Here is a 20,233-nt window from a genome sequence, read left to right as displayed (position 1 = left end):
CAGGGAGCTGCCTTCCTTCCTCCTTGGGCTGAGAATCCGATTTTCTTCAAGGAGGAGCTGTCCTGAGCATTAGCTTACAAGAGTATCTGGGCGACGTAAGGAGAGTGAGTGCTCGCAATGGCCGTCAGCAGAGGCAGGTCGTTGGACTCGATCCTGAACGTGGAGAGAGGGGAGGTAGTTACATTAAGGTGGCAGGATTTATAGGAGCGTCCCACTGCCAGATCCCAGACCTGCCCGGTGGGCAACCAGAACAGAGTGAAAGAGGCAGGGAGATGGTGAGCCTGTTCCTGAGACCCGCCCTGCTGGGGTCCCGGAGCCTTTGATGGTGCAGTGGCAGCTATGTGCATGGGACCAGGGCCTGTATCCCTGCAGGGCCTCTGCACAACACCTCCTCCAGTCAGCACTCCAGGACTATACCCCGAGTCTGCACCAGCTTCAAGTAAGTCTCTGGAAACCCAAGATGGTGACAGTGTTTTCAAAACCCCTGGGCTTTCTTCAATGGCTCACACAACCGAGACCCCTACCCAGCACGCACTCAACACTCAGACACCGAAGCCACCTCCTAAGAATGGAGGTAGAGTCAGTGAGGGTGGGGAGCACAGGGAGGGGGCTGCTGGGTGTCTTGGGAAAGCTAGGATGGTCTCAGTCCTTGAAACACGTTCTAACGTCCCTTGTTTCCAAAATCTAAAAACTAAAAATAGAACCTAAGGTGGCAGCTGGTATGAGCTTGTGGCATCTTCCCTGCCTTCTGCAGTGACATTCAGGGTGACAGCAAGTTCCCAGCACTGCAGTGCTGCTGGCCTGAGAGCAGGAGGGCAGTGAGGAAGGGCTGGAAGGGGCCCAATAAGGCACTGTGGGGCCTGAAGCAAGAAGGCAAATCCACCTTCAGGGTGGATCCTTCAGGGGTGGGTGCTGATGGTGGGCACCCATCAGTCAGGGGCCAGGCAAGCGCCCTAGAAATAAGAGCTGCACATACCACATCAGAAACCAGATGAGGCAGGACTACTGTGAGGCTGGTGAAGAGATCTAAGCAAAAACTGCAAAAGTAAATGCCTCAGAAGGGGAGAATATTTTTAAAGTGAAGTACATAAAAAAAAAGAAAAGTATGGCAGGAAATGCTGAGAGTGGAATAATACAGTAAGTCATATCCTGGGTCTGATATGAGAAGTCCAGCAAGAAAGCAAAGGCCTGAGCCTTGAAATAATACAACTTTGACTGGCAGGCCTAATAGAGAATTTTGGGACTGATGTTTTATACACGGTATTTTCTTGCCCCAAACTGGGGGGTGTTTGTCATCACAGGAAAACAGGGGACAAGGCCCTATTGAGATGATGTCGTTTTGTTACTTCTCTGTGGAAAAATTGAGCAGAGAGTAAAACTCAAGTCAGAATTTCTTCCCCCCAGAGAAATTAGGGCAAACAGTCTCTGGAAGATGATGCAGGACACGGATGACATGCACACCTCCTCTTCTGATGGGCTCACGGGAAAAGGGAGGAGAGTCCGGCCACCTGGGACACGCAGGTGGGCCCCAAGTCCAGGAGGGCTGCCTTCCTCACCTCCCCCAGGAACGGCAAGAAGCGCACAGCCGCTGTCCGACAGCCCGTGACTCCCACATCCTAGTGAAATGCCTCGACATGGGCATCTGGAGGATTACGTGCTCCACTTTCAAGGATAAAATAACTCCGGGGGGAAGGCTGACCCTGGACCTCCAGCTGAAAGGTTGGAGAGTCTGTTTCTAGGTGTGAAACTCTGGTGTCCCCGGGGAGCGGCAGGGGCTGGACGGGTCAGTGGGTACAGCCCGGGGGCAACGGTGGTTCTCCATAGCACTCACCCCAGCACGACGCTTAGTTCTTTCACGTGCACACGCGTGTGTCCACGAAGATACTCGGACAGCATCTTGCTCTTCAGGTACATCTCCTGCAGTCTGTCCTCCAGGTGCATGACACACTGCAAAGCCAACCACACTCACGGTGAGCTGGGGACTCAGATCTCTGCCAGTGATTCAAGAGCTGGAATTCCCTCCATCCTTTCAAGTACACAACTGTGATCTCACCTTTGTAAAATATACTTAAGGGGTTGCAAGCCAGTGCAAACCCTACCATTCGGAGGAATAAGTTTTGTCATCAACAGGGACTTACCGTATACTACAGAGAACTCTACCCAGTACTCTGTAATAACCTATATGGGCAAAGAGTCTGCCTGCTATCGCAGGAGACACAAGAGACTCGGCTTTGGTCCCTGGGTCAGGAAGATCTCCTGGAGTGGGAAATGGCACTCCACTTCAGTATTCCAGTTTTCCACTTGCCTGGAAAATTGCATGGACAGAGGAGCCTGGCAGAGTATAGTCCATGGGGCCTCAAAGAGTTGGGCATGACTTAGCACATGTATATATGTAACTGAATGACTTTGCTGCACACCTCAAACTAACACTACATTATAAATCAACTATATTCTAATGTAAATTAAAAAATATTAAAGAACAGGTTTTTGTAAAACAAGTCAGTTTACTTTTTCCAATGACTGTTAGGAGCTTCATATATATCTTCTAGTCTTTTTAAAAAAGCTTTTGTTTTACATAGTTGAAATCATTCTATAAGTACAATTATTCTCTGCTTTCAAAAAACTTTCTAATAATCCCTTCCCCATGTTATTAAAAATTCTTTACCAATGCCTTTTTATAAAAAGCATCTCTGTTGTTGTTTTCTATACCTCAGATTATTTTGTTACAATTCATTCCCAGAAGAGTGACTGGAACAAGGTTATTCTGAACTTTTCTTGTCTCTCAAGAGTGTACTTTAACTAGGTCTCTAATAACAATAGAGACAGGCAATTATTTTCAGGACATCTCTACCCTTGGAACTGTGTCCAACTTCGTGTTTTAGAGAACAGCAACCATCTGTGCTTTGCACCAGAGGCAAATGCTTCTGCGTTTGGCAGGCAGTCATCAGGCACCTCAGTAAGTCACCTGATGGCTCTGGCAAGGGTCCATCTGACGTGATTCTCTTCTAGACCATTTACGCCTGCTGTCTTCAAGGTAAAAAGATTAACAGATGCACTTGACAATGTTGATCTTGACCATCTGGGCTGATCAGTGATGTAGACAAAGTATGCATTCGAGATGCAATCTTTTCCATCGGCTTAAAACCTTAAGTGCATTGTGTTGTGTGGATGAAACACAACTGGTAAGTGAGTAAGAGTAATAATGAAAGCAAGGAGGAGTTCACCAGCTCTCATGGAAATGTTCCCCCAAGGAAGTGGGGTTCACTGGGGGAAGGCTCTCCTGCTCAGTTTCAGTTCCCTATGGAGTAAATACAAAGTTTTAATAAGAGCATTATAAAATATTAAAAGGAACATCTACAGTATGTTGAATCCTTTATGGTTTAAAATAGTGAATTTACAGCATTTTCAGTCCCCAGGAAAACTATGTATTGCAGTATGGAAATAAAGAGAATGTTGGTTCATGTGAAATGTCCATGAAACTTGAAATCCAAGCATTTAGAATTTTTTTTTTTTTTTTACAAAGCTTGATTATGAAATTGAACTATTTGGGGATCTGCTCCTTCCTTTCTGAGATGGATTTCTTCAATTTTAACTTCTGAAATTTTAAATAGCTACCTTCTCTTTCCATATTCAAAGCACCAACAGAAAATTAATTGTATATTTCATTCAAGTGAATTTTAAGGAGAATTTTAAACTGCAGATGAAATTTTCTTTGATCTTGATTTTGTGGTTAAATGTAACATGTCTAAATTAAGTAAAAAAGAACTGTGGTAATTTACTGCTGGGATAACTTAAGATGTCAACTGTAGTGAGAGATATGGATTACAGAATAAAATATAAAAGTAAATATAAAATATAAAATAGTAAAAAAACTGTATAATCAAATACATCTCTCTTTTCTTACAGAAAAGCAAGTTTCGGCCTCTACATCAACATGATGCACGTTGCTACTAGAAGGAAAAGCTGCCTGCAAGTGCAGAACAAGGGTCATGCTGTAAGAAGCCACAGGTGCCTCCTGGGTCACCACTGGGACAGGGGTCCTGTCATTTAAAGCCCAAATAAAGGTTTCAGTGAATAGGTGGTGTCCTTCTTCACAGCCGTGAGCACTGTTTCACATAAGTAGTTATTCTTAACAATTATACCAACAGAAGCTGTCTTATGAGTGTGTATAACATCCAGTGTTACTCCAAGTGCTTTAGGTGAACTGTGCTCAGCTGCTTCAGTCATGTCCAACTCTTTGCAACCCCAAGCACTGTAACCCGCCAGGCTCCTCTGTACATGGGATTCTCCAAGCAAGAATACTGGAGTAGGTTGCCATGCCCTCCTCCACGGGATCTTCCTGACACAGGTATTGAACCTGGGTCTCCTGCATTGCAGGCAGTTTCTTTACCGCTGACCCAGCGGGGAAGTCCCAGAGAATTAGCCCCAGTAATTCACTTAGCCCCAGCTAAGTCAATTAGCTTACTTAATTCCCATAACAGACAGGACAGTTTCTGCTGTTCCCCAGCTTTGACAAGGTACATGGTTAGGAAGCAGAGGAGCCTGGTCTGAAAGCCCATTGACTGTCCACTACTGTCCACTGGCTGCAAGGAGCCTCATCTCACCCTGGGCTTGGCCAGGTACAAAGCACACCTCAGCGAGGCTCTCACGTGCTTGCTGCAAAGGTACCAGTTCACAAAGGAAAAAGCTGAGGTGCCCAAGGAACCAAATAGGCAAAGCCCAGATGTGATCCCCGTGATGTCCCTGTGATGCCACGCTGCCACCTCAGTGTTTCAAAGCCCCCCTCCAAGGACACAGGATTCCTGGCTTTCCAAGGGGTATGGTGCATCTGTAGGTCTGGTCACAAGAATTCAGGGGAATAACCCTTCCTGAGCAATCAGGGAGCTAACCGTAATCCAGCCACCTACTTGCTTGTTACTAGCTCTGCATCTTTTGTGGAGGCCGGAGGCTGGCAGGGAGATGGAGGCTGGCAGGGAGATGCTAGCTGTTTGGTGCGGGGCTGAGTGCAGACAGGGGAGGGAGGGGGAGCTGAGAATGCAGGTGAGCTCATCTCAGGTGCGACCCTCCCAGCTCCTGGAGTTCTTCCCCTCCTGGTACACGCCTTCCTGCTCTGGAAACCTGGCTCCCTCCCTCCTTAAGTGTGGTTTCTCTTCATCTCTTTACATATGTGTGCGTACACACACACACACACACACACACACGAATTTGTTGTGCATATTATTCCAGAGACTCAGGGAGAACTGTTGATCATTTTCTAGGAGTTCAGGGGGTCTGTCTGCTGTCTGTATTTAATATAATGTTATCAAAGTGATTGCAAAATCCCATTCAAAAAGGAACAACTGATACCATCCTCTACAGCTACGGTGAGTCAACATTTTAAGTATTGACACATACAATATCCTACTTTATCCATAACAACTCTGGGAGGATTGTCCCTGAGCAGATGGAACGACAGTCCCTTCGGAAAGTCGGCTGATTTGGCACCAAACTGATGACGGAAAAGCCAATAAGTTTCCCCAAGGAGGGTATTTTAAATTTCCCTGTGTGCTTGACCACCGCCTTCACATTATACCTACTTCTTCATGTAACTTGTTCAAAGAGATGATGTCTCTGTTTCCAGAGACTATTGTTACTGAATCCAGCCCATGTGCTGGTTTTGTATCACATGTTCTGTTTCCACTGATGCTAACATCCAATTATACTAAAATCAATACACAGGAACTTGTGACTTTATAACCACAATACCATGGGAAGTGTTTTTATAGTTCATTTCTCTAATGACTGGAGAACACAAACTTACAAAGTCGGCAGGGAGGTGAAGCCTGTAGAGCTGCAGGATGGACTGCAGTAAGCTGGACACCTGACTTGACACCAGGACCTCCTGGCCGAGTTTCATGCCATCCACCGCCTTCCTCTGACTCGTGGCCACCTGGACGCTCCACTTGTCTGTGTCTGCAATGATGCATACGGCCTCGGCGATGGGCTCGTCCAGCACGGGATGCTGCAGGGCAGACACAGGGGGTCAACTCCTCGCCATGCTTCCAGGTGTCTAAAATAGATGGCGGGTGGGAAGCTGCTGTACAGCACAGGGAGCTATAGAGCTCTGTGATGATCTACAGTGGCAGTAGGGAGGCTCAAGAGGGAGGGGGATACATGTATGCCAATGATTGATTCGGCACTGTTGTATGGCAAAAACCAACACAGCATTGTACATCAATTTTTTTCCAATTGAAAAATAAAAAGAAAGTGATGGTGGGAGCCCCAGGAGCCCAGGGCTCCACAGGGACTCAAGAGTGCTGTCACAATGCCATTTAAACATTAACTTGATAAAACTGCAGTCCAACATTATTTTATTCCTACACTCAGAAGGGACCCATAAACATCATCAAGTGCTCACAGGTAAACAAAAAGGCCTGCAATCTTGCTCCAAACCAGGACATGAAAGTCCACTTCCTTCTGGAAGGCTGCACTCTCCTTTATTTTGTGTGTGGTTTGTGGGATCCTAGTTCCCTGAACTGGGATCAAACCTGTGCCCTTGCTGTGGAAGCGTGGAGTCTTAACCACTGGACTGCCAGGGAAGCCTCTGCTCACTCCCTTTACAATGGAGACTGCCAGAATATGGTGTAGGAGTCTACTGCCATTTTTCCCATCACGAGGTTTGGAAGGGTGACTTAATATTCCCCGAAAAGTATAGCTTTATTCACGAAGTGATATTTACGCAGGAACCATGTGCTACATACATAAATCACCTCCAACAGCCACCTAGACAGACGGGACCAGGGAGCTGTGTTATTGAGACCAGGCCAAAAGGTACAAGTGTGGCCACTGATGAACGTACCTAAGACTTAACACTAGGGCTTCCCTGATGGTCCAGTGGTTAATAATCCGCCTTCCAATGCAGCGGACACTGGATCGATCCCTAGTCTGGGAAGATCCCGTATGCCATGGGGCAACTGAGCCAGGTGCCACAACTATTAATTCCCCCACCCTGGAGACTGTGCCCACAACATGAGAAGCCACCACAGTGAGATGCTCGCCTGCCACGGTTCGAGAGCAGCCCCACTCACTGCAAGCAGAGGAAGCCCACACACGTGGAGGACCCAGCACAGCCAAAATAAACAGATAAACAAATAAATGAAAGTTTTTTTTTAAAAAAAGACAGCACTATTATTGGGGAGGCTATTGATGGAAACTCAAGATGTTTGCTGCCATACTCGACATTTAACAGGTGATCTGGTTCCTTCGTTTTGAGGCTTTTTTGATTCGATCTCTGTATTCTTTCTTACAGATCGGGAAGAAGTGACTGATGGGCTGAATGAGAACTTTGTTGGGAGCAACATTTATTCCTGTCCTATATCCAGGAGGGCAACCTTCATGGTTTACAATATTTCCCCATTGAAAAGAACAGCAAATCAGGCAAAATCTAGTGGCCCACATTTATTCAAGTGTATGTTTAAATAATCTTAAACATGAAGAACGAAGAATGTGACAGAACAGATCCTTGAATTAATGGAGCCCAGTTTCCCAAGGACGGCTCTCATTTCTTAGACTTTTTAACCAAAGAGTTGAAATGCCCACACACACATAATGACCACAAATTCCCACTCTCACCACAGGGTCTTGTGACGCCTCACTCCTACCCTTGTACACACTCTCCAGAACAGAAAGTACAGACATGGCTGCCACAAGTTCCTTCTACAAGTTCCGGCAAGTTCTTGCTCAATCCCTGTGTCACGATCCACAGCAAGAGGACAATGACTTGGTCCTTATGATCAAAGCAAATGAAAATTTGGAAATTTAAAAGATTTGCATTTGGAGTTCAAGTTCCTTCAATGCTTTGCCTTTATCAGAAATTCACAGTGTGCTGGGTATTTCCCAGAAAAGATCTGTATGAATCTATACGAAGACCTTTCCTTCACGGGACTTCCATTATGAAAGTGTATGTGCTGTGTGTGTATATGAGGTATATGTACTTAGTCACTCAGTTGTGTCTGACTCTTTTGTGACTCCATGGACTCTAGCCTGCCAGGCTCCTCTGTCCATGGGATTCTCCAGGCAAGAACACTGGAGTGGGTTGCCATTTCCTACTCTAGGGGATCTTCCTGACTCAAGGATCAAACCCATGTCTCCTGCGTCTCCTGCACTGGCAGGCAGATTCTTTACCACTGTGCCACCTGGGAAGCCCCTAAAAAAATATATATATATATATAAAAAATCATTAAAGTCCATATGCCCATGTACACACAGTGAGAGGAAGGCATGCCAATCTCCTCTCCCTGGATTTCAGTCACCTTCCTCTATCAAGGTGCGGGAACAGGATCCAAGCCAGGTCATTCAAGGGCTCCTTCTCCGAGACCTCCCTGTGAGTAGGGGGCCAGGAGGCTGGGACAGTTGGTATAAAAGTCTAGCTTTAGCTGGATGAACTATTTGTAGTGGATAATTTGGGCCTAGTTTCCAACTCACTCAGTTTCCTAAGTAGCTTCCCACCCCTCGTGGCAGGGAAGGGAGCAGTGTATTGATCCAAGGAAAGCAGACAGACCGCAGATTACGCGGTACCACGCACACCACCGACAACTGCACAGAGGCACAGAGCTCCACCTCCAGAAGTGAGCCACCGGCAGGAGGGCGGCGAGGCTCACTGGGGACGTGATGGATAGAAGGCTGTCTGGGTACCAGTGACCCCAGGAGGCTGCAGACCTGGAGGTGGAAACAGCAGAGGAGCAACAGAGGAGACGGCACAACTACGTGAGAGAAAATGTGAGCACGAGCCGTTTCTAAATCACCACTGGAAACCTGGGGACAGACTAAAGAGAGCTGCGTCCGAAGGTTGGGACAATGCACAGGGAGCCCAGAGCCCACTCCCTGAAGGAGGGGCTGACTCCTCTCTCCTGGACTCTCAGCCCCAAGTGCAGGACCAGCTCCTTGAGAAAGGACAGACTTCAGACAGACCAGGTCGAGCCCAGCAGTCACAGGGAAGGCAAGCACCCGTGATCCCATGCACAGCACTGAGTGTCACGTGTGTGGGATCCAGGGAAGAAGAACCACGGAATGCTGTCAGGACAGCACCTTAAAGAAAGAAGTGTACAGGGAACGATATTCAATAACCTGTGACAAACCAGAATGGAAAAGAACATGAGAAAGAATACACATATGTATGACTGAGTCACTTTATTATACAGCAGAAATGAACACAGCACTGTAAATCAACTGTACTTCAATAAAATTTTAAAAAAGAATTATACATTCTCAGACTACTACATATTTAACATGTAATTTCCTAAATGGGCTTCCCTGCTGGCTCAGATGGTAAAGAATCTACCTGCAATGCAGGAGATCCAGGTTCAATCCCTAATTCAGGAAGATCCCCGGGTCAGGAAGTTCTCCTGGAGAGGTGAACGGCTACCCACTCCAGCATTCTTGCCTGGAAAATGCCACGGACAGTAGAGTCTGGTGAGCCACAGTCCATGGGGGTCACAAAAAGTCAGGCGTCACCGAGCAATTAACACTTTGACTTTCCCTAAATACATCCACAGGTCACCATAACTGTCTCCATCTAACTATGCCATTTAGTAGTTATTCATTTATTGAAGACCAAATACTTTTTTTTAAAGGAAGATGGAAATAGAAGGAAATGTAAATATTCAAGAAAAAGAATACTGGAGAGAGATAAAAAAATGTCATCTGCAACCATTTCAAGGTATCATCTAAGGACCACCAGGGCAACTGACAGCCCAGTCCTGATCTGGTCTAAACTTCTCTAAGATCAGAGCATTGAAGCACATGTTCTGATGATTCTGGAGATTTCTGACATGTATCTTTCCAAAGGAAACACAGCCCACTAAAGAGTAACGTTTATGGGCAGTAATGGGCAGTGTAAATGTTTTACGGTTTGGTTTATTAGTTGGTCACTAAGCTTGTAGAATTTAAAGAACTCTGAGATCCAGAAGACCCGCCTGGATAATCACAGGAACTCTCACACACACACGCCTCTGCCCTGCCTGGTATTCAACAGAAAACTCCTCTTCGCAATGGCTCTACTTATGGCATATGTAGAACCACCATAAACGAAGGGAAAACTGAATTACATGACACTTCTTTATTACTTTTACTTATGAGCCGTAACTTATTAAATATAGAAGTAACTAATAGTAAAATCTGTCAGGCAGGTTTCTTTAGTTTTATCAGGCCCGCATACAACCCAAGGTACACATAAATACACTTACCAGTAACGAATGCACGGAGCATGCTTTTGAGAAATTAAGCACTTTGACAAACATTGTAAACCATTAGACTGAATGGTTCAAACACCTCCCATGAGCCTGACCTCTCGAACTCCCTCCCTCAGGTCCGGATATTTCATCAAGGAGCCGAGACTCTGAAGCCAGGCAGGGTTGGGCCTGACTGTCACTCCATTACTTACTGGCTGTGGGGCCTTAGCGACCCCATTCTCCGGGGCTTCCATCTCTACATCTGCAGAGTGTGTTGCTGTTCAGTCACTAAGTTGTGTCTGACTCTTTGCTACCACATGGATTGTAGCCCATCAGGCTCCTCTGTCCATGGGATTTCCCAGGAAGAATACTGGAGCAGGTTGCCGTTTCCTTCTCCAGGGGATCTTCATGACCCAGGAATCAAACTTGTATCTCTTGCATTAGCAGGAGGATTATTTACGGATGAACCACCATGCAGTGTGTGACGGTACTTAATTCAGGGTTTCTGTGACAAAATGTGCATGAGACTCGTAGTGTAGTGCCTCCCACTCATCAGGTGCATCCCCTTGCTTCCCTACATCCTACATCACCCCCTCATGTAACCACATCCCCAAACCCTCTCTGACTCAGAAACCTACCCTAGCATGGGCCCCTCCCCCAATGCTTATGGGTCAAACTGTCTCTGCATCCCTGCAGCTTCCCTCCGGCTCACCTCCACCTGCACACATTCCCCTCCAGGCTTTCTCAGGAGAACCTCCTTCTCCAGGCAGAGAGGAAGCCCGTCTCTCACTCAGGCTGGGGCCAGAACATCTGGGCTCCCTTCTAAACATTCCAGTTCTTCAGGGGCCTGGCCTGGCCCCATCTCCCCTCTGCCCCACAATGAGACTCCCCACGTCCACTGTCTGGCATGGAATCACACTGTCCTAACTCTCTCTTGATTGCACATCTGTTTGTCTACTCAGTGATTCCGTAAATAACTCAAGGAGAGAAATTACATTTTCTTCCGTAGTCTCAGAAATGAACATAACAAAATGCAAGGCATGAGCTAAATACCTAATACATGCTGGCTCTGTTGAACAATTCTCTATTCAGATTTCTTTATTTCTAGATTGGATCCAGTTCTTATTAAGTCATCCACACAACTATTAACATATTTCTTTTCCATGTACAGCTATTTATACCACTAACATTTTATGTAGTGACCTCTTTATTAAAATTTTTTTTTGAAAAATAGTTGATTTACAGTGCTGTGTTAGTTTCAAATGTAAAGTGATTCAGTTATACATATATACGAAAACATATCTTTTTTTTTTTTTAACATATTCTCCCGTTACAGATTATTGCAAGATATTGACTCTGGTTCCCTGTGTTATACAGTATAGCCCCTTGTTCCGTATCTATTTTATCTATATGCAGTAGTGTGTATATTTTAATCCTCAACTCCTAATCTATCCCTTCCCCCTCTGCCCTTTGGTAACCACAAGTTTATTTTCTATGTCTGTGAGTCTGTTTCTGTTTTGTAAATAAGTTCATTTGTATCGTTTTTTGTATTTCACATATAATCAATACCACATATTTGTCTTTTTCTGTCTGACTTGCTTCATTTAGTATGATAGTCCCTGGGTCCATCCACGCTACTGCAAATGACATTATTTTATTCTTTCATGGCAGAGTAGTATTCCATTGTCTATTTATGCACCACATCTTCTTTATCTGTCAATGGACATTGAGGTTGCTTCCGTGTCTTGGCTATTGTGAAAGTGCTGCAATGAACATTAAGGTACATGTATCCTTTTGGACCATGTTTTTCTCTGGACATATGCCCAAGAATGGGATTATGGGGTCATATGGTAGTTCTATTTTTAGTTTTTTAAGGAGCCTCCATACTGTTCTCCACAGTGGCTATATCAGTCTACATTCCCACCTACAGTGTAAGAGGTTCCCTTTTCTCCACACCATCTTCAGCATTTATTGTTTATACATTTTTGAAGATGGCCATTCTAACTGGTGTAAGGTGACACATCATTGTAGTTTTGACTTTCATTTCTCTAATAATTAGTGATGCTAAGCATCCATAGTTCTTCAGGCCCTCTCTACCAGATCTAATCCCTTGAATTTATTTATCACTTTCACTGTAAAATCATAAAGGATTTGATTTAGGTCATATCTGAATGACCTAGTGGTTTTCCCTACTTTCTCCAATTTAAGCATGAATTATACAATAAGGAGCTCATGATCTGAGCCACAGTCAGCTCCAGGTCCTGTTTTTGCTGACTGTACACAGCTTCACCATCTTCAGCTGTAAAGAATATAATCAATCTGATTTCAGTTTTGACCATCTGGTAATGTCCATGTGTACAATCATCTCTTGGATTGCTGGAAAAGGGTGTTTGCTATGACCAGTGTGTTCTCTTGACAAGACTCTGTCAGTCTTTGTCCTTACAACATTTCAATAGGCCTTGGGTTAGTCACAGAGAAAAAGCAGATAATCAATGCTCTGAGGCTCACATTCTCAGCATCTGCTCTTGGTTAAATGTCGTCAGATCCTGTTTTTATTCTCCTATCTCTCTAGGGGCCAAGGCCCACCTACATAACCACAACCCCTCACATCTTTGGCACTGAGGATTTAAGTAAGTCCACCCACTTCTGGATGGCTGAGGGCACATAGAAGGATGCAGATACATGTGGCTGCCTGACCAGTTTTTTTCTCTTTTTAAGCCTTCAGTCTGAGGCCTCCCTGGTAGCTAGGACTTTGCCTTCCAATCCAGGGGCGGGGAGGGGGTGCCCATGGTGGGGTCGTGGGGGTTCAATCTTAGTTGGGGAGCTAAGATACCACATGCCTTGCAGGCAAAAAATGAAAACATAAATCAAAAGTAACACTGTAACAAATTCAATAAATACCTTAAAAATGGCCCATACCCCCCAAAAAACAACAACCCACCTTTAGTCTCACATTCATGCAGAGAACAGAATCCTATCACCACTCACCATTCTCAAACACCTCTTCCAGTCTATAATATCATCTGGAATACCGAAAGCTAAATGCTCGGCACCCAGGCTTTCCCGCCGGCAGTTTACAGTGACAGACAGAAGCTCCTATGGCAGTCAAGCTGGCTCCGCCTGCAGTTAGTCTGCAGCCCCTGGGGGAGGTCCTTGTGCCCTGCCTGGAGCCCCCATTCCAGCTCTGCTTATCCTCACTGCAGATGTCACCTCCTCCAGGAAGCCATCCATGCCTTCTTTGCCTCCCATCCTGACAGTGGCCTCTATTTTCACTGTTTATGTCTTTAGTCACATGCTGGATTTCGGTTTCCTGAAGGACAGAGCCATCCTCTCTGGCCAGTGACAAGCTTCCTTTTTCTTTGATGACCTGAAGCTCAGCGTGGATGTGTTCCTGTCAGTGGGCTCATCTAATCTGAAAGATAGCAGCCATTCTTCCTTCAAATACTGTTTCTCTGTCCTGCCTCCTGTATACACCATAAAACCGTCTCGCTCAAGCCACCACGTCTCTTACTGGCTCTTTTCACATTTTTTTCATGTCCTTTTGTCTCAGAGTTACAGTCACAGGGGCAGGTCTGTATCTCGTCACTGTTTCACAAACTCTAATCCCTTCTGGCTGCATTTAATCTGTTCTGCTCATTAGACTACCCCCCTGAGTTTTAATTTCCATGACTGCATTTTTCCATTTTAGCAGCTCCCTTTAGTTCTTTTACGAATCTAAATAGCTGGGTATCATATCAGACCATCTTTTTAAGGGTTTCAATTCCTTCCTTTTATCACCATCACCATTTTAAACGTAGTTACTCAGCAGCTACTCTGGGCTGTGGGAGGAGGGCTAACGCCCCTGCCCATTCGGCTTAAGCCCCCTTGTCCTGACCGCAAGACCATCATGTTGCGGTTGTTCTGTTTTATGTGCTGTATGTGTCTCTTGGAAACAGGCGCCATGTCGTCTCTAAAGGCTTCTAGAGTTGTGATAAAGTAGAGAAGCAGAGAGAATCAACCATTCTGGACCTTGGGCACTGCTGAGGGGTCCTGGGAGGCAGGGGCTCGGGGAAGCCTCAGCCTTGAGCATACAGGGCACAGCTTCAGGGATGCCTTAAACTTTAGGCCAGTCACTTGCTGAGGAAGCAAACAGTTTAAAGTTGAGGAGAGATGCTCGAGGTCAAAAGGGATCATCAGAACAAAGTTATGGGAGGATGTGCATGATGCTAAGACAAAATGTAAGAAGGCTGGTAGCTTTTTCTGCAGAGAACGGCTTAGATGTCCAAATACTTTGCACAGTCCAAATACTTTGATGAAAAAACTGGGGAAAACATCAAAATTAGCCACGTGTCTAATATTTACAAAATGCAAGAGAAATGATGCCTTTGAGAGCTTTTTATTCTCTTTTAGGTAAAGAAAAAGAACACAAAGGGCTTCAGGCATCACATCTAAGCACAGTAGTCTTCGTCTTTATATCTTAAATGCTGCTGCTAAGTCATTTCAGTCGTGTCCAACTCTGTGTGACCCCATAGACAGCAGCCTGCCAGACTCTGCCGTCCCTGGGATTCTCCAGGCAAGAACACTGGAGTGGGTTGCCATTTCCTTCTCCAATGCATGAGAGGAAAAAGTGAAAATGAAGTCGCTCAGTCGTGTCTGACTCTTCTCGACCCCATGGGCTGCAGCCCACCAGGCTCCTCCGTCCATGGGACTTTCCAAGCAAGAGTACTGGAGTGGGGTGCCACTGCCTTCTCCGAAATGCAGAGTCTATCTCTTTTCTCTGCTTTAGGAGGGTCACAGTCTAGAGCACAGGGTCCCCTGAAGGAACACACTCTTCTCTAACTAGTGCAGGGGACCACACTGTGTTGCTTGTCCCTGGACTGGGTGCTGGACTGGCAGGACTGAAGCCCCCTTCCTGCTTGGGCACTGCAAGCCTGGCAGGAGAAGACGCTGCAGGCTGAAGCACGTGGCATGTGCAAAGGGACTGGAATGGTTTCAGAGAAGGGGCAACGTCAGGATGAGGTCTGCAAATGGCACAGAAATTGGTTCCATGGTGCCTGAGACAGAGGGAACACAGCAATCGGCCAGGAGGTGGGAGAGAGGAGGGGAGTTAAAGGCTGGTCGACAGTGTGACCACGTGTGTGCGTGTGTGAAGGACATACGAAGGGCGATCCCAGCCAAGGAGACTAGAATTCACTCTCTAAAGAAATGGGTCCCTATGAGGGCAGAAGAGTGACCAATCAAATCCCTATTTGAGAAGGAGCCCTCCATGGCTATGTGTAAAGTGGCTGCATCCAGGTAATGGCTGCAGGTGGAGGGGCGCTGAGGAGGGGAGGGGGTCACCAAGATTTCAGACTGGAGTTGGCGATACCCAGATACCAGTAGTTTTTTCAAGTATTTTTAAAAATCACCATGTGCAGTAAGAAATACGTTTGAACGTCATAACCCAGTGTGCATACTTATACATGTGCATTTATACAGACACGTGTGTACATGTACACACACACACACACACCCCTCAACAGTGAGTTGGGGCTGAAGGTCCATGGCCCCACCATGCTCACCATCCTACCCAGGAAAGGAGGCGACCAGAGCTGTTCTGTCTCAAACAGCGGATGTGTTCTGCATGGCTGTTTCCTCTACAACACCATTGATTGAAGGTTGCTGCTGATCCGGGCCACCTCAGTGTTGTATTTGTTACTAAGGCAATGCTTTATCGGTCCCTGTGACTCATGGCTCTTTCTTAACCTCCTTGGCTGATGGTGTGGCATGGGCTCTGTTAGGTATTCAAGGCTCACAGCACAGCCAAGCCATTAGCAAAGCTCCTTATCTGCACTACTGATTTCTGGAGTCAACCTGTTGCTACTCTTAAAGAGGTTGCCATATCCAACTTTTCCTCGTTTTAGAGAGTGTTCTGAAGATGCCTGAAGCCCTAGCGTAGAGTTTTTCTTAAAAGGAACAACATGTGATGCTAATTTTGGTCTCGATGACCTGACCCTGCAGAGCTTTAAGTGGCTTGGCCTGCTCCTTGGACCATCATGGCAGAGGGAACTCAGCAGCCGTTAACACTGAATGAATGGGTACTGCTTCTGTTCATGAGCCAGAGCGTGAGCATCCTGGAAAACTAATTTACAAAGCATGTTCACGGTGTCATTTTAACAGCTACTGTTTAATGGGTGTTCAGTAATGTGCGGGGCGCTGTGCTCAACAACAGACACGCATCATCTCATGGTCTTCAATCAGACCTACAAGTGCTATCATTTTCTAGAACATGAAAAAGATGCTTGGAAGATGAGAGAAACCTGCCCAAGGCCACACAGCCACAAGGAGTAAGCCATGAGTCAAACGCAGGTACGTCTGCCTTTAGAAGCTGCATTCTTAACTGCTGGGTTACATTTTTTCTATTCCTCTAAATATGTTTCTCTGAGGCCTAGCAAAGCCAACAGATTTACCTGATGACCATTGAACAAGCAGTAACACCACAGCGTAGGGTCAAGTCAGCCTCCTCCACCACCTCCATTCCCTGCAACTTCATAGCTGTCCCGGCCCAGTACCCAGAACCCATGGGTCAGCAGTCCCCACAGGTGGACAAGACACAGGTGAAAAGAAGGAGAGAGAAAAAGCTCCTTGAGAGTCATGGGTGCAGAGTGAAGCTGGCTCTCCCACTTCACCCTTCAAAGTCAAAAGGAAAACAGAAGAAAGAATTCACGTTTAGATGCTACAGGAAAAACATGAAACTAAGTATGACCTCAGCCTAACTCAAGGCAGCTGTATAATCTACGCATTAGGAGGCAGAGAAACAGTTCAAACGCTGGAACAGAGGTAGGAGGTGGGTTAAATAAGAACACATGTTAAAATGTTTAAAGGCCATTAGAATCTTACCATGTGGAAGCCGGTAACAAAAATGGACATGAATGAAATAAAGTTAACACTTCTTTCTTTCATAAGAGTCTAGGATAAGGAAATGCACAAAAAGAAATTCTTAGTACTGGGAGCTCCAGATGCAGTACCTCAGTGAGAGAAGAAACTCCACAACCCAGTCCATTGAGGTTACAGAAGTGCGTTTTTACATAAGACAGATTTCAAAATCCTGTCAAGCGCAGGCCTCGAAAACGGATCAATAATGTAAATCAACTTCTCTTAAAAAGTTAAAAATCCTTCTCTGTAAACAACTATGAATCTCAAAGCTGGATGAAGTGTGGCATGAACACTAGGAATTATTAAAATTCAAAAACCAGGTTCTTGAAAGTAAATTATGAGAGAGCAATTTATCCCGAGCTCTTCCTCCTCAACAAGCCAGTATTTCAGTCCTAACTCGGCTCCTGTTCTTGGATCTTTGCTTTTTTCTCTGGCAACACACTCAAGAATTTAAATAATTACTAGGCTTTGTGGAGCAGTCATTCAATATAATGTTCCGCCTCCTAAACCTCCTAATTTATTTTCCAACAAATATTTGTCAATGGCAGTTGAAAGTAGCCTGTTTTTATTTAAACACTGCTATGGAGCAGGATCCCAGTCTGAGAAGTTTAAATGGAACACTTACTTCAAAAGCAAAATTCATTACGATGAATGTCCCAAGTGAAATTAGAACTCCACTAATGCTGATTGGATACATTCTTCTGAAGATATTTTTATGACCCTTGCAATTCCCTATTAACACCCACGCGGGCTGCATGGGAGATGTTCCCACCACTCAACACAATGTAGGTTATTAGACTTAATAACTTTCCATCTCTCACACTGACTGCATAGTCTGCAGAGACGAGAACAGCTGCAGTGTGAAAATACTACCTTTGAAAGGAAGAGAAAATGGGACGTGACAGGTCTTTAAGAGCACAAGCAGAGGAAACATGGTTTTGTTTCTTTGAATGTAAGAATTATAGCCCTAGATGGTCACCATGGAAACCCAATACACAAAACATCTGAATGTGTCAGCCTATGGAAAATGTACAAAATGTCATGAATGGTTCTGCAGATAATAAGTTCAGGGAGGACAATCAGTCTGTAGATGAGTCCTCATAGTGGTGGTCAGCAGGTCTGGGGCATTCGGATGATAACTTGCTGGAGGATGGGTGGGTGAGAATGGCCCTGTGGGTTTACATGTGATCTCCTGGCACACCTGTCAGAGCAGAACCCAGGCTCCATGGAAGAAGGGTCCAGTGAGCAGCACCAGTGTTCTTACAGATCAAACCGACACGGGCGAATGAAAAACCCCTCAGTGCTGCATACATGATTATAAACACATGGTGCTGCAAAAGGAGGGCCTTACGCTCCTGGTGACCACTAAAGTACGGCCAGTGGCTCAGATGACCTAGAAAGAGCGCTGCCCAAGGAGGGCATCTCCTTTCTCCGAGGTTACTGACGTGTGGGCCTCTGAGACGACAGGCAAGGACAATGCTCCTGAGGACTATGCAGACAGAGAACGACAGCACTGCCTCCTTCCAGGGCTGGCCTGGAGCAGGTGGTGGCCAAGCACAAAGCAGGGTGGGTCAGGAACCTGGTGCCAGTCCCTGCACGGGGCGGGCCCCCAGCCTCAGGTCCCTCCCCAAACCTCCTCCTTCCCTGTTCAGGGGGGTGAGTGCAGCTGCTTCACCATCAAACTTTTCTTCCCATTTCACACAAATACCTCCAGCCTGCTTGGCCTGTGCCTGATGGAAGTCTGGTCTTCATAGAGGAGAGGCTCAAGGCCAAAGACTGCATGCACTGCCTTCTGTTCTACCTCTTGAAAAGTACTTGTTGGGCGAAGAGAAAGTAACCAGCTAAATTCCAATTTTCCTGATGCAAAGAGGACTCTTCCTACTGCCCAAGATAAAATATGCTTCCAATACAAAACAGCTATTTTTTTGCACGTCTGCCCAATAGCGGCTCAGTTAAAAACAGGTCTGTCAGACTGACATGGTTTCCGCCACTGCTTAGTTCCTGTCACGCTGCAGATAGTGGAGAAGCGCTAAGAGGCAGCCACGAGGCAATTTTCCATAAGATGTGTTAATCTTTATACAGTCATCCTCAAACAGCCATCAAAGTGAACTTAATGACAAATCAGTTAAAATAGATTACTTTTAGGAACTTGTAAGGATCAGCCAAAAAGCAAAATGCATGTGACATCTCTTTGGTCCTCCCTGGGATGCATATAATTGTCACCATCTGTGCTGACTGTTCTGTCTGCCCGGCCTGCCCCGCCTGCCTCCAGATTCACCCTGTGCCCTTCCCTGTCCTGTGCAGAGGTGAGCTCTGCAGACCGCAGGCCTGGATCTGCATCAGCTATGACCTCCTCACTCTGAGGCTTCTAGCTGGGCTTAGCCCAAAGGAGGCCCTGTAGGAGCTCAGCGGCTGGAGGAGTGAGAGGTCGGGGGTCCCCCCACCCCATCGTGCTCCGACAACCAGGCAGACCCTCTTCTTTTCCCCACTGCTGTGTCCTGTGGTGCTCACAGCCTCCAGCTCCACACGTCCCCAGATGCCTCAGCAGCCTCACTGGTTCCCGTAACCCTGGCAGCATCTGTAGCAACAATCCCATGACTATACCTGTGACTGCCCACGTCGCCTGGCTGCCCCTCCTTCACCCCTTGGTCAGCAGCCTGAAGCTCCCAGCTGGGATCACTCACCTGGACCGTGTGAACCAGGTCGGCTGCTAGGCACTGCTTCAGCTTCTCGTCGCTGCTGGTCCCGTGAAGCACCAAGTCTGGCATGTACGTGGGGCAGTATCCTGCCAGGAGGGAGCGGCCGAAGTTTCTCACATTGGGGTTGCTGATGCTCTGAGACCTAAAACAAGACCAGCCATCAGCACACACAATGCACACATGCTCCCTTTTTGCACTGCAGTGGGAACAAAGCCCCAGGGACACAGGTGAGAGAAACAGATCCAGGGACGGCCACATAAGGAGTCCTCTGGGAAGCAGGTCACTGGTGCGGGAAGGGAAGGGAGTTAAAGGGAAAAGGAAATTTCCTAAAGAGGAAGAGCAGGAAAAATCAGATATTCTGGTGGCTGGTTGTGAGTCTGTTCTTGTGCCTCACAGACCTCATCCTCCAGGCACTGGGTCGGGAGAGAAGAA

General features: G+C 46.3%; 2 protein-coding genes across 7 annotated transcripts in view; one reads left to right on the top strand and one right to left on the bottom strand.

Moving 5' to 3' along the window:
• LOC104985757 (chromosome unknown open reading frame, human C4orf45) overlaps positions 1 to 4,071 on the top strand; it is a 134,252-nt gene extending 130,181 nt beyond the window's left edge. The window contains exon 5 of the mRNA XM_010836085.1: positions 3,907 to 4,071. Coding sequence (XP_010834387.1) covers positions 3,907 to 3,954 — 48 coding nt within the window. The 3' untranslated portion in view covers positions 3,955 to 4,071. The remainder of the gene's footprint in view (positions 1 to 3,906) is intronic.
• Positions 1 to 20,233, bottom strand: part of FNIP2 (folliculin interacting protein 2) — a 105,917-nt gene continuing 85,684 nt past the window's right edge. For all 6 annotated transcript variants that reach the window (XM_010836088.1, XM_010836090.1, XM_010836091.1 and 3 more), the window contains 4 exons: positions 19,787 to 19,943; positions 5,801 to 6,001; positions 1,832 to 1,947; positions 1 to 153 (listed from right to left, as the gene is read on the bottom strand). In XM_010836088.1, coding sequence (XP_010834390.1) covers positions 75 to 153; positions 1,832 to 1,947; positions 5,801 to 6,001; positions 19,787 to 19,943 — 553 coding nt within the window. In that variant the 3' untranslated portion in view covers positions 1 to 74. The remainder of the gene's footprint in view (positions 154 to 1,831; positions 1,948 to 5,800; positions 6,002 to 19,786; positions 19,944 to 20,233) is intronic.

Source organism: Bison bison, unplaced genomic scaffold (genome assembly GCF_000754665.1).
Source record: "Bison bison bison isolate TAMUID 2011002044 unplaced genomic scaffold, Bison_UMD1.0 scf7180017864060, whole genome shotgun sequence".
Lineage (NCBI taxonomy): Eukaryota > Metazoa > Chordata > Mammalia > Artiodactyla > Bovidae > Bison > Bison bison.
The sequence above is the reverse complement of the archived record's forward strand: the minus strand, read 5'-3'. Positions and strand labels throughout refer to the sequence as shown.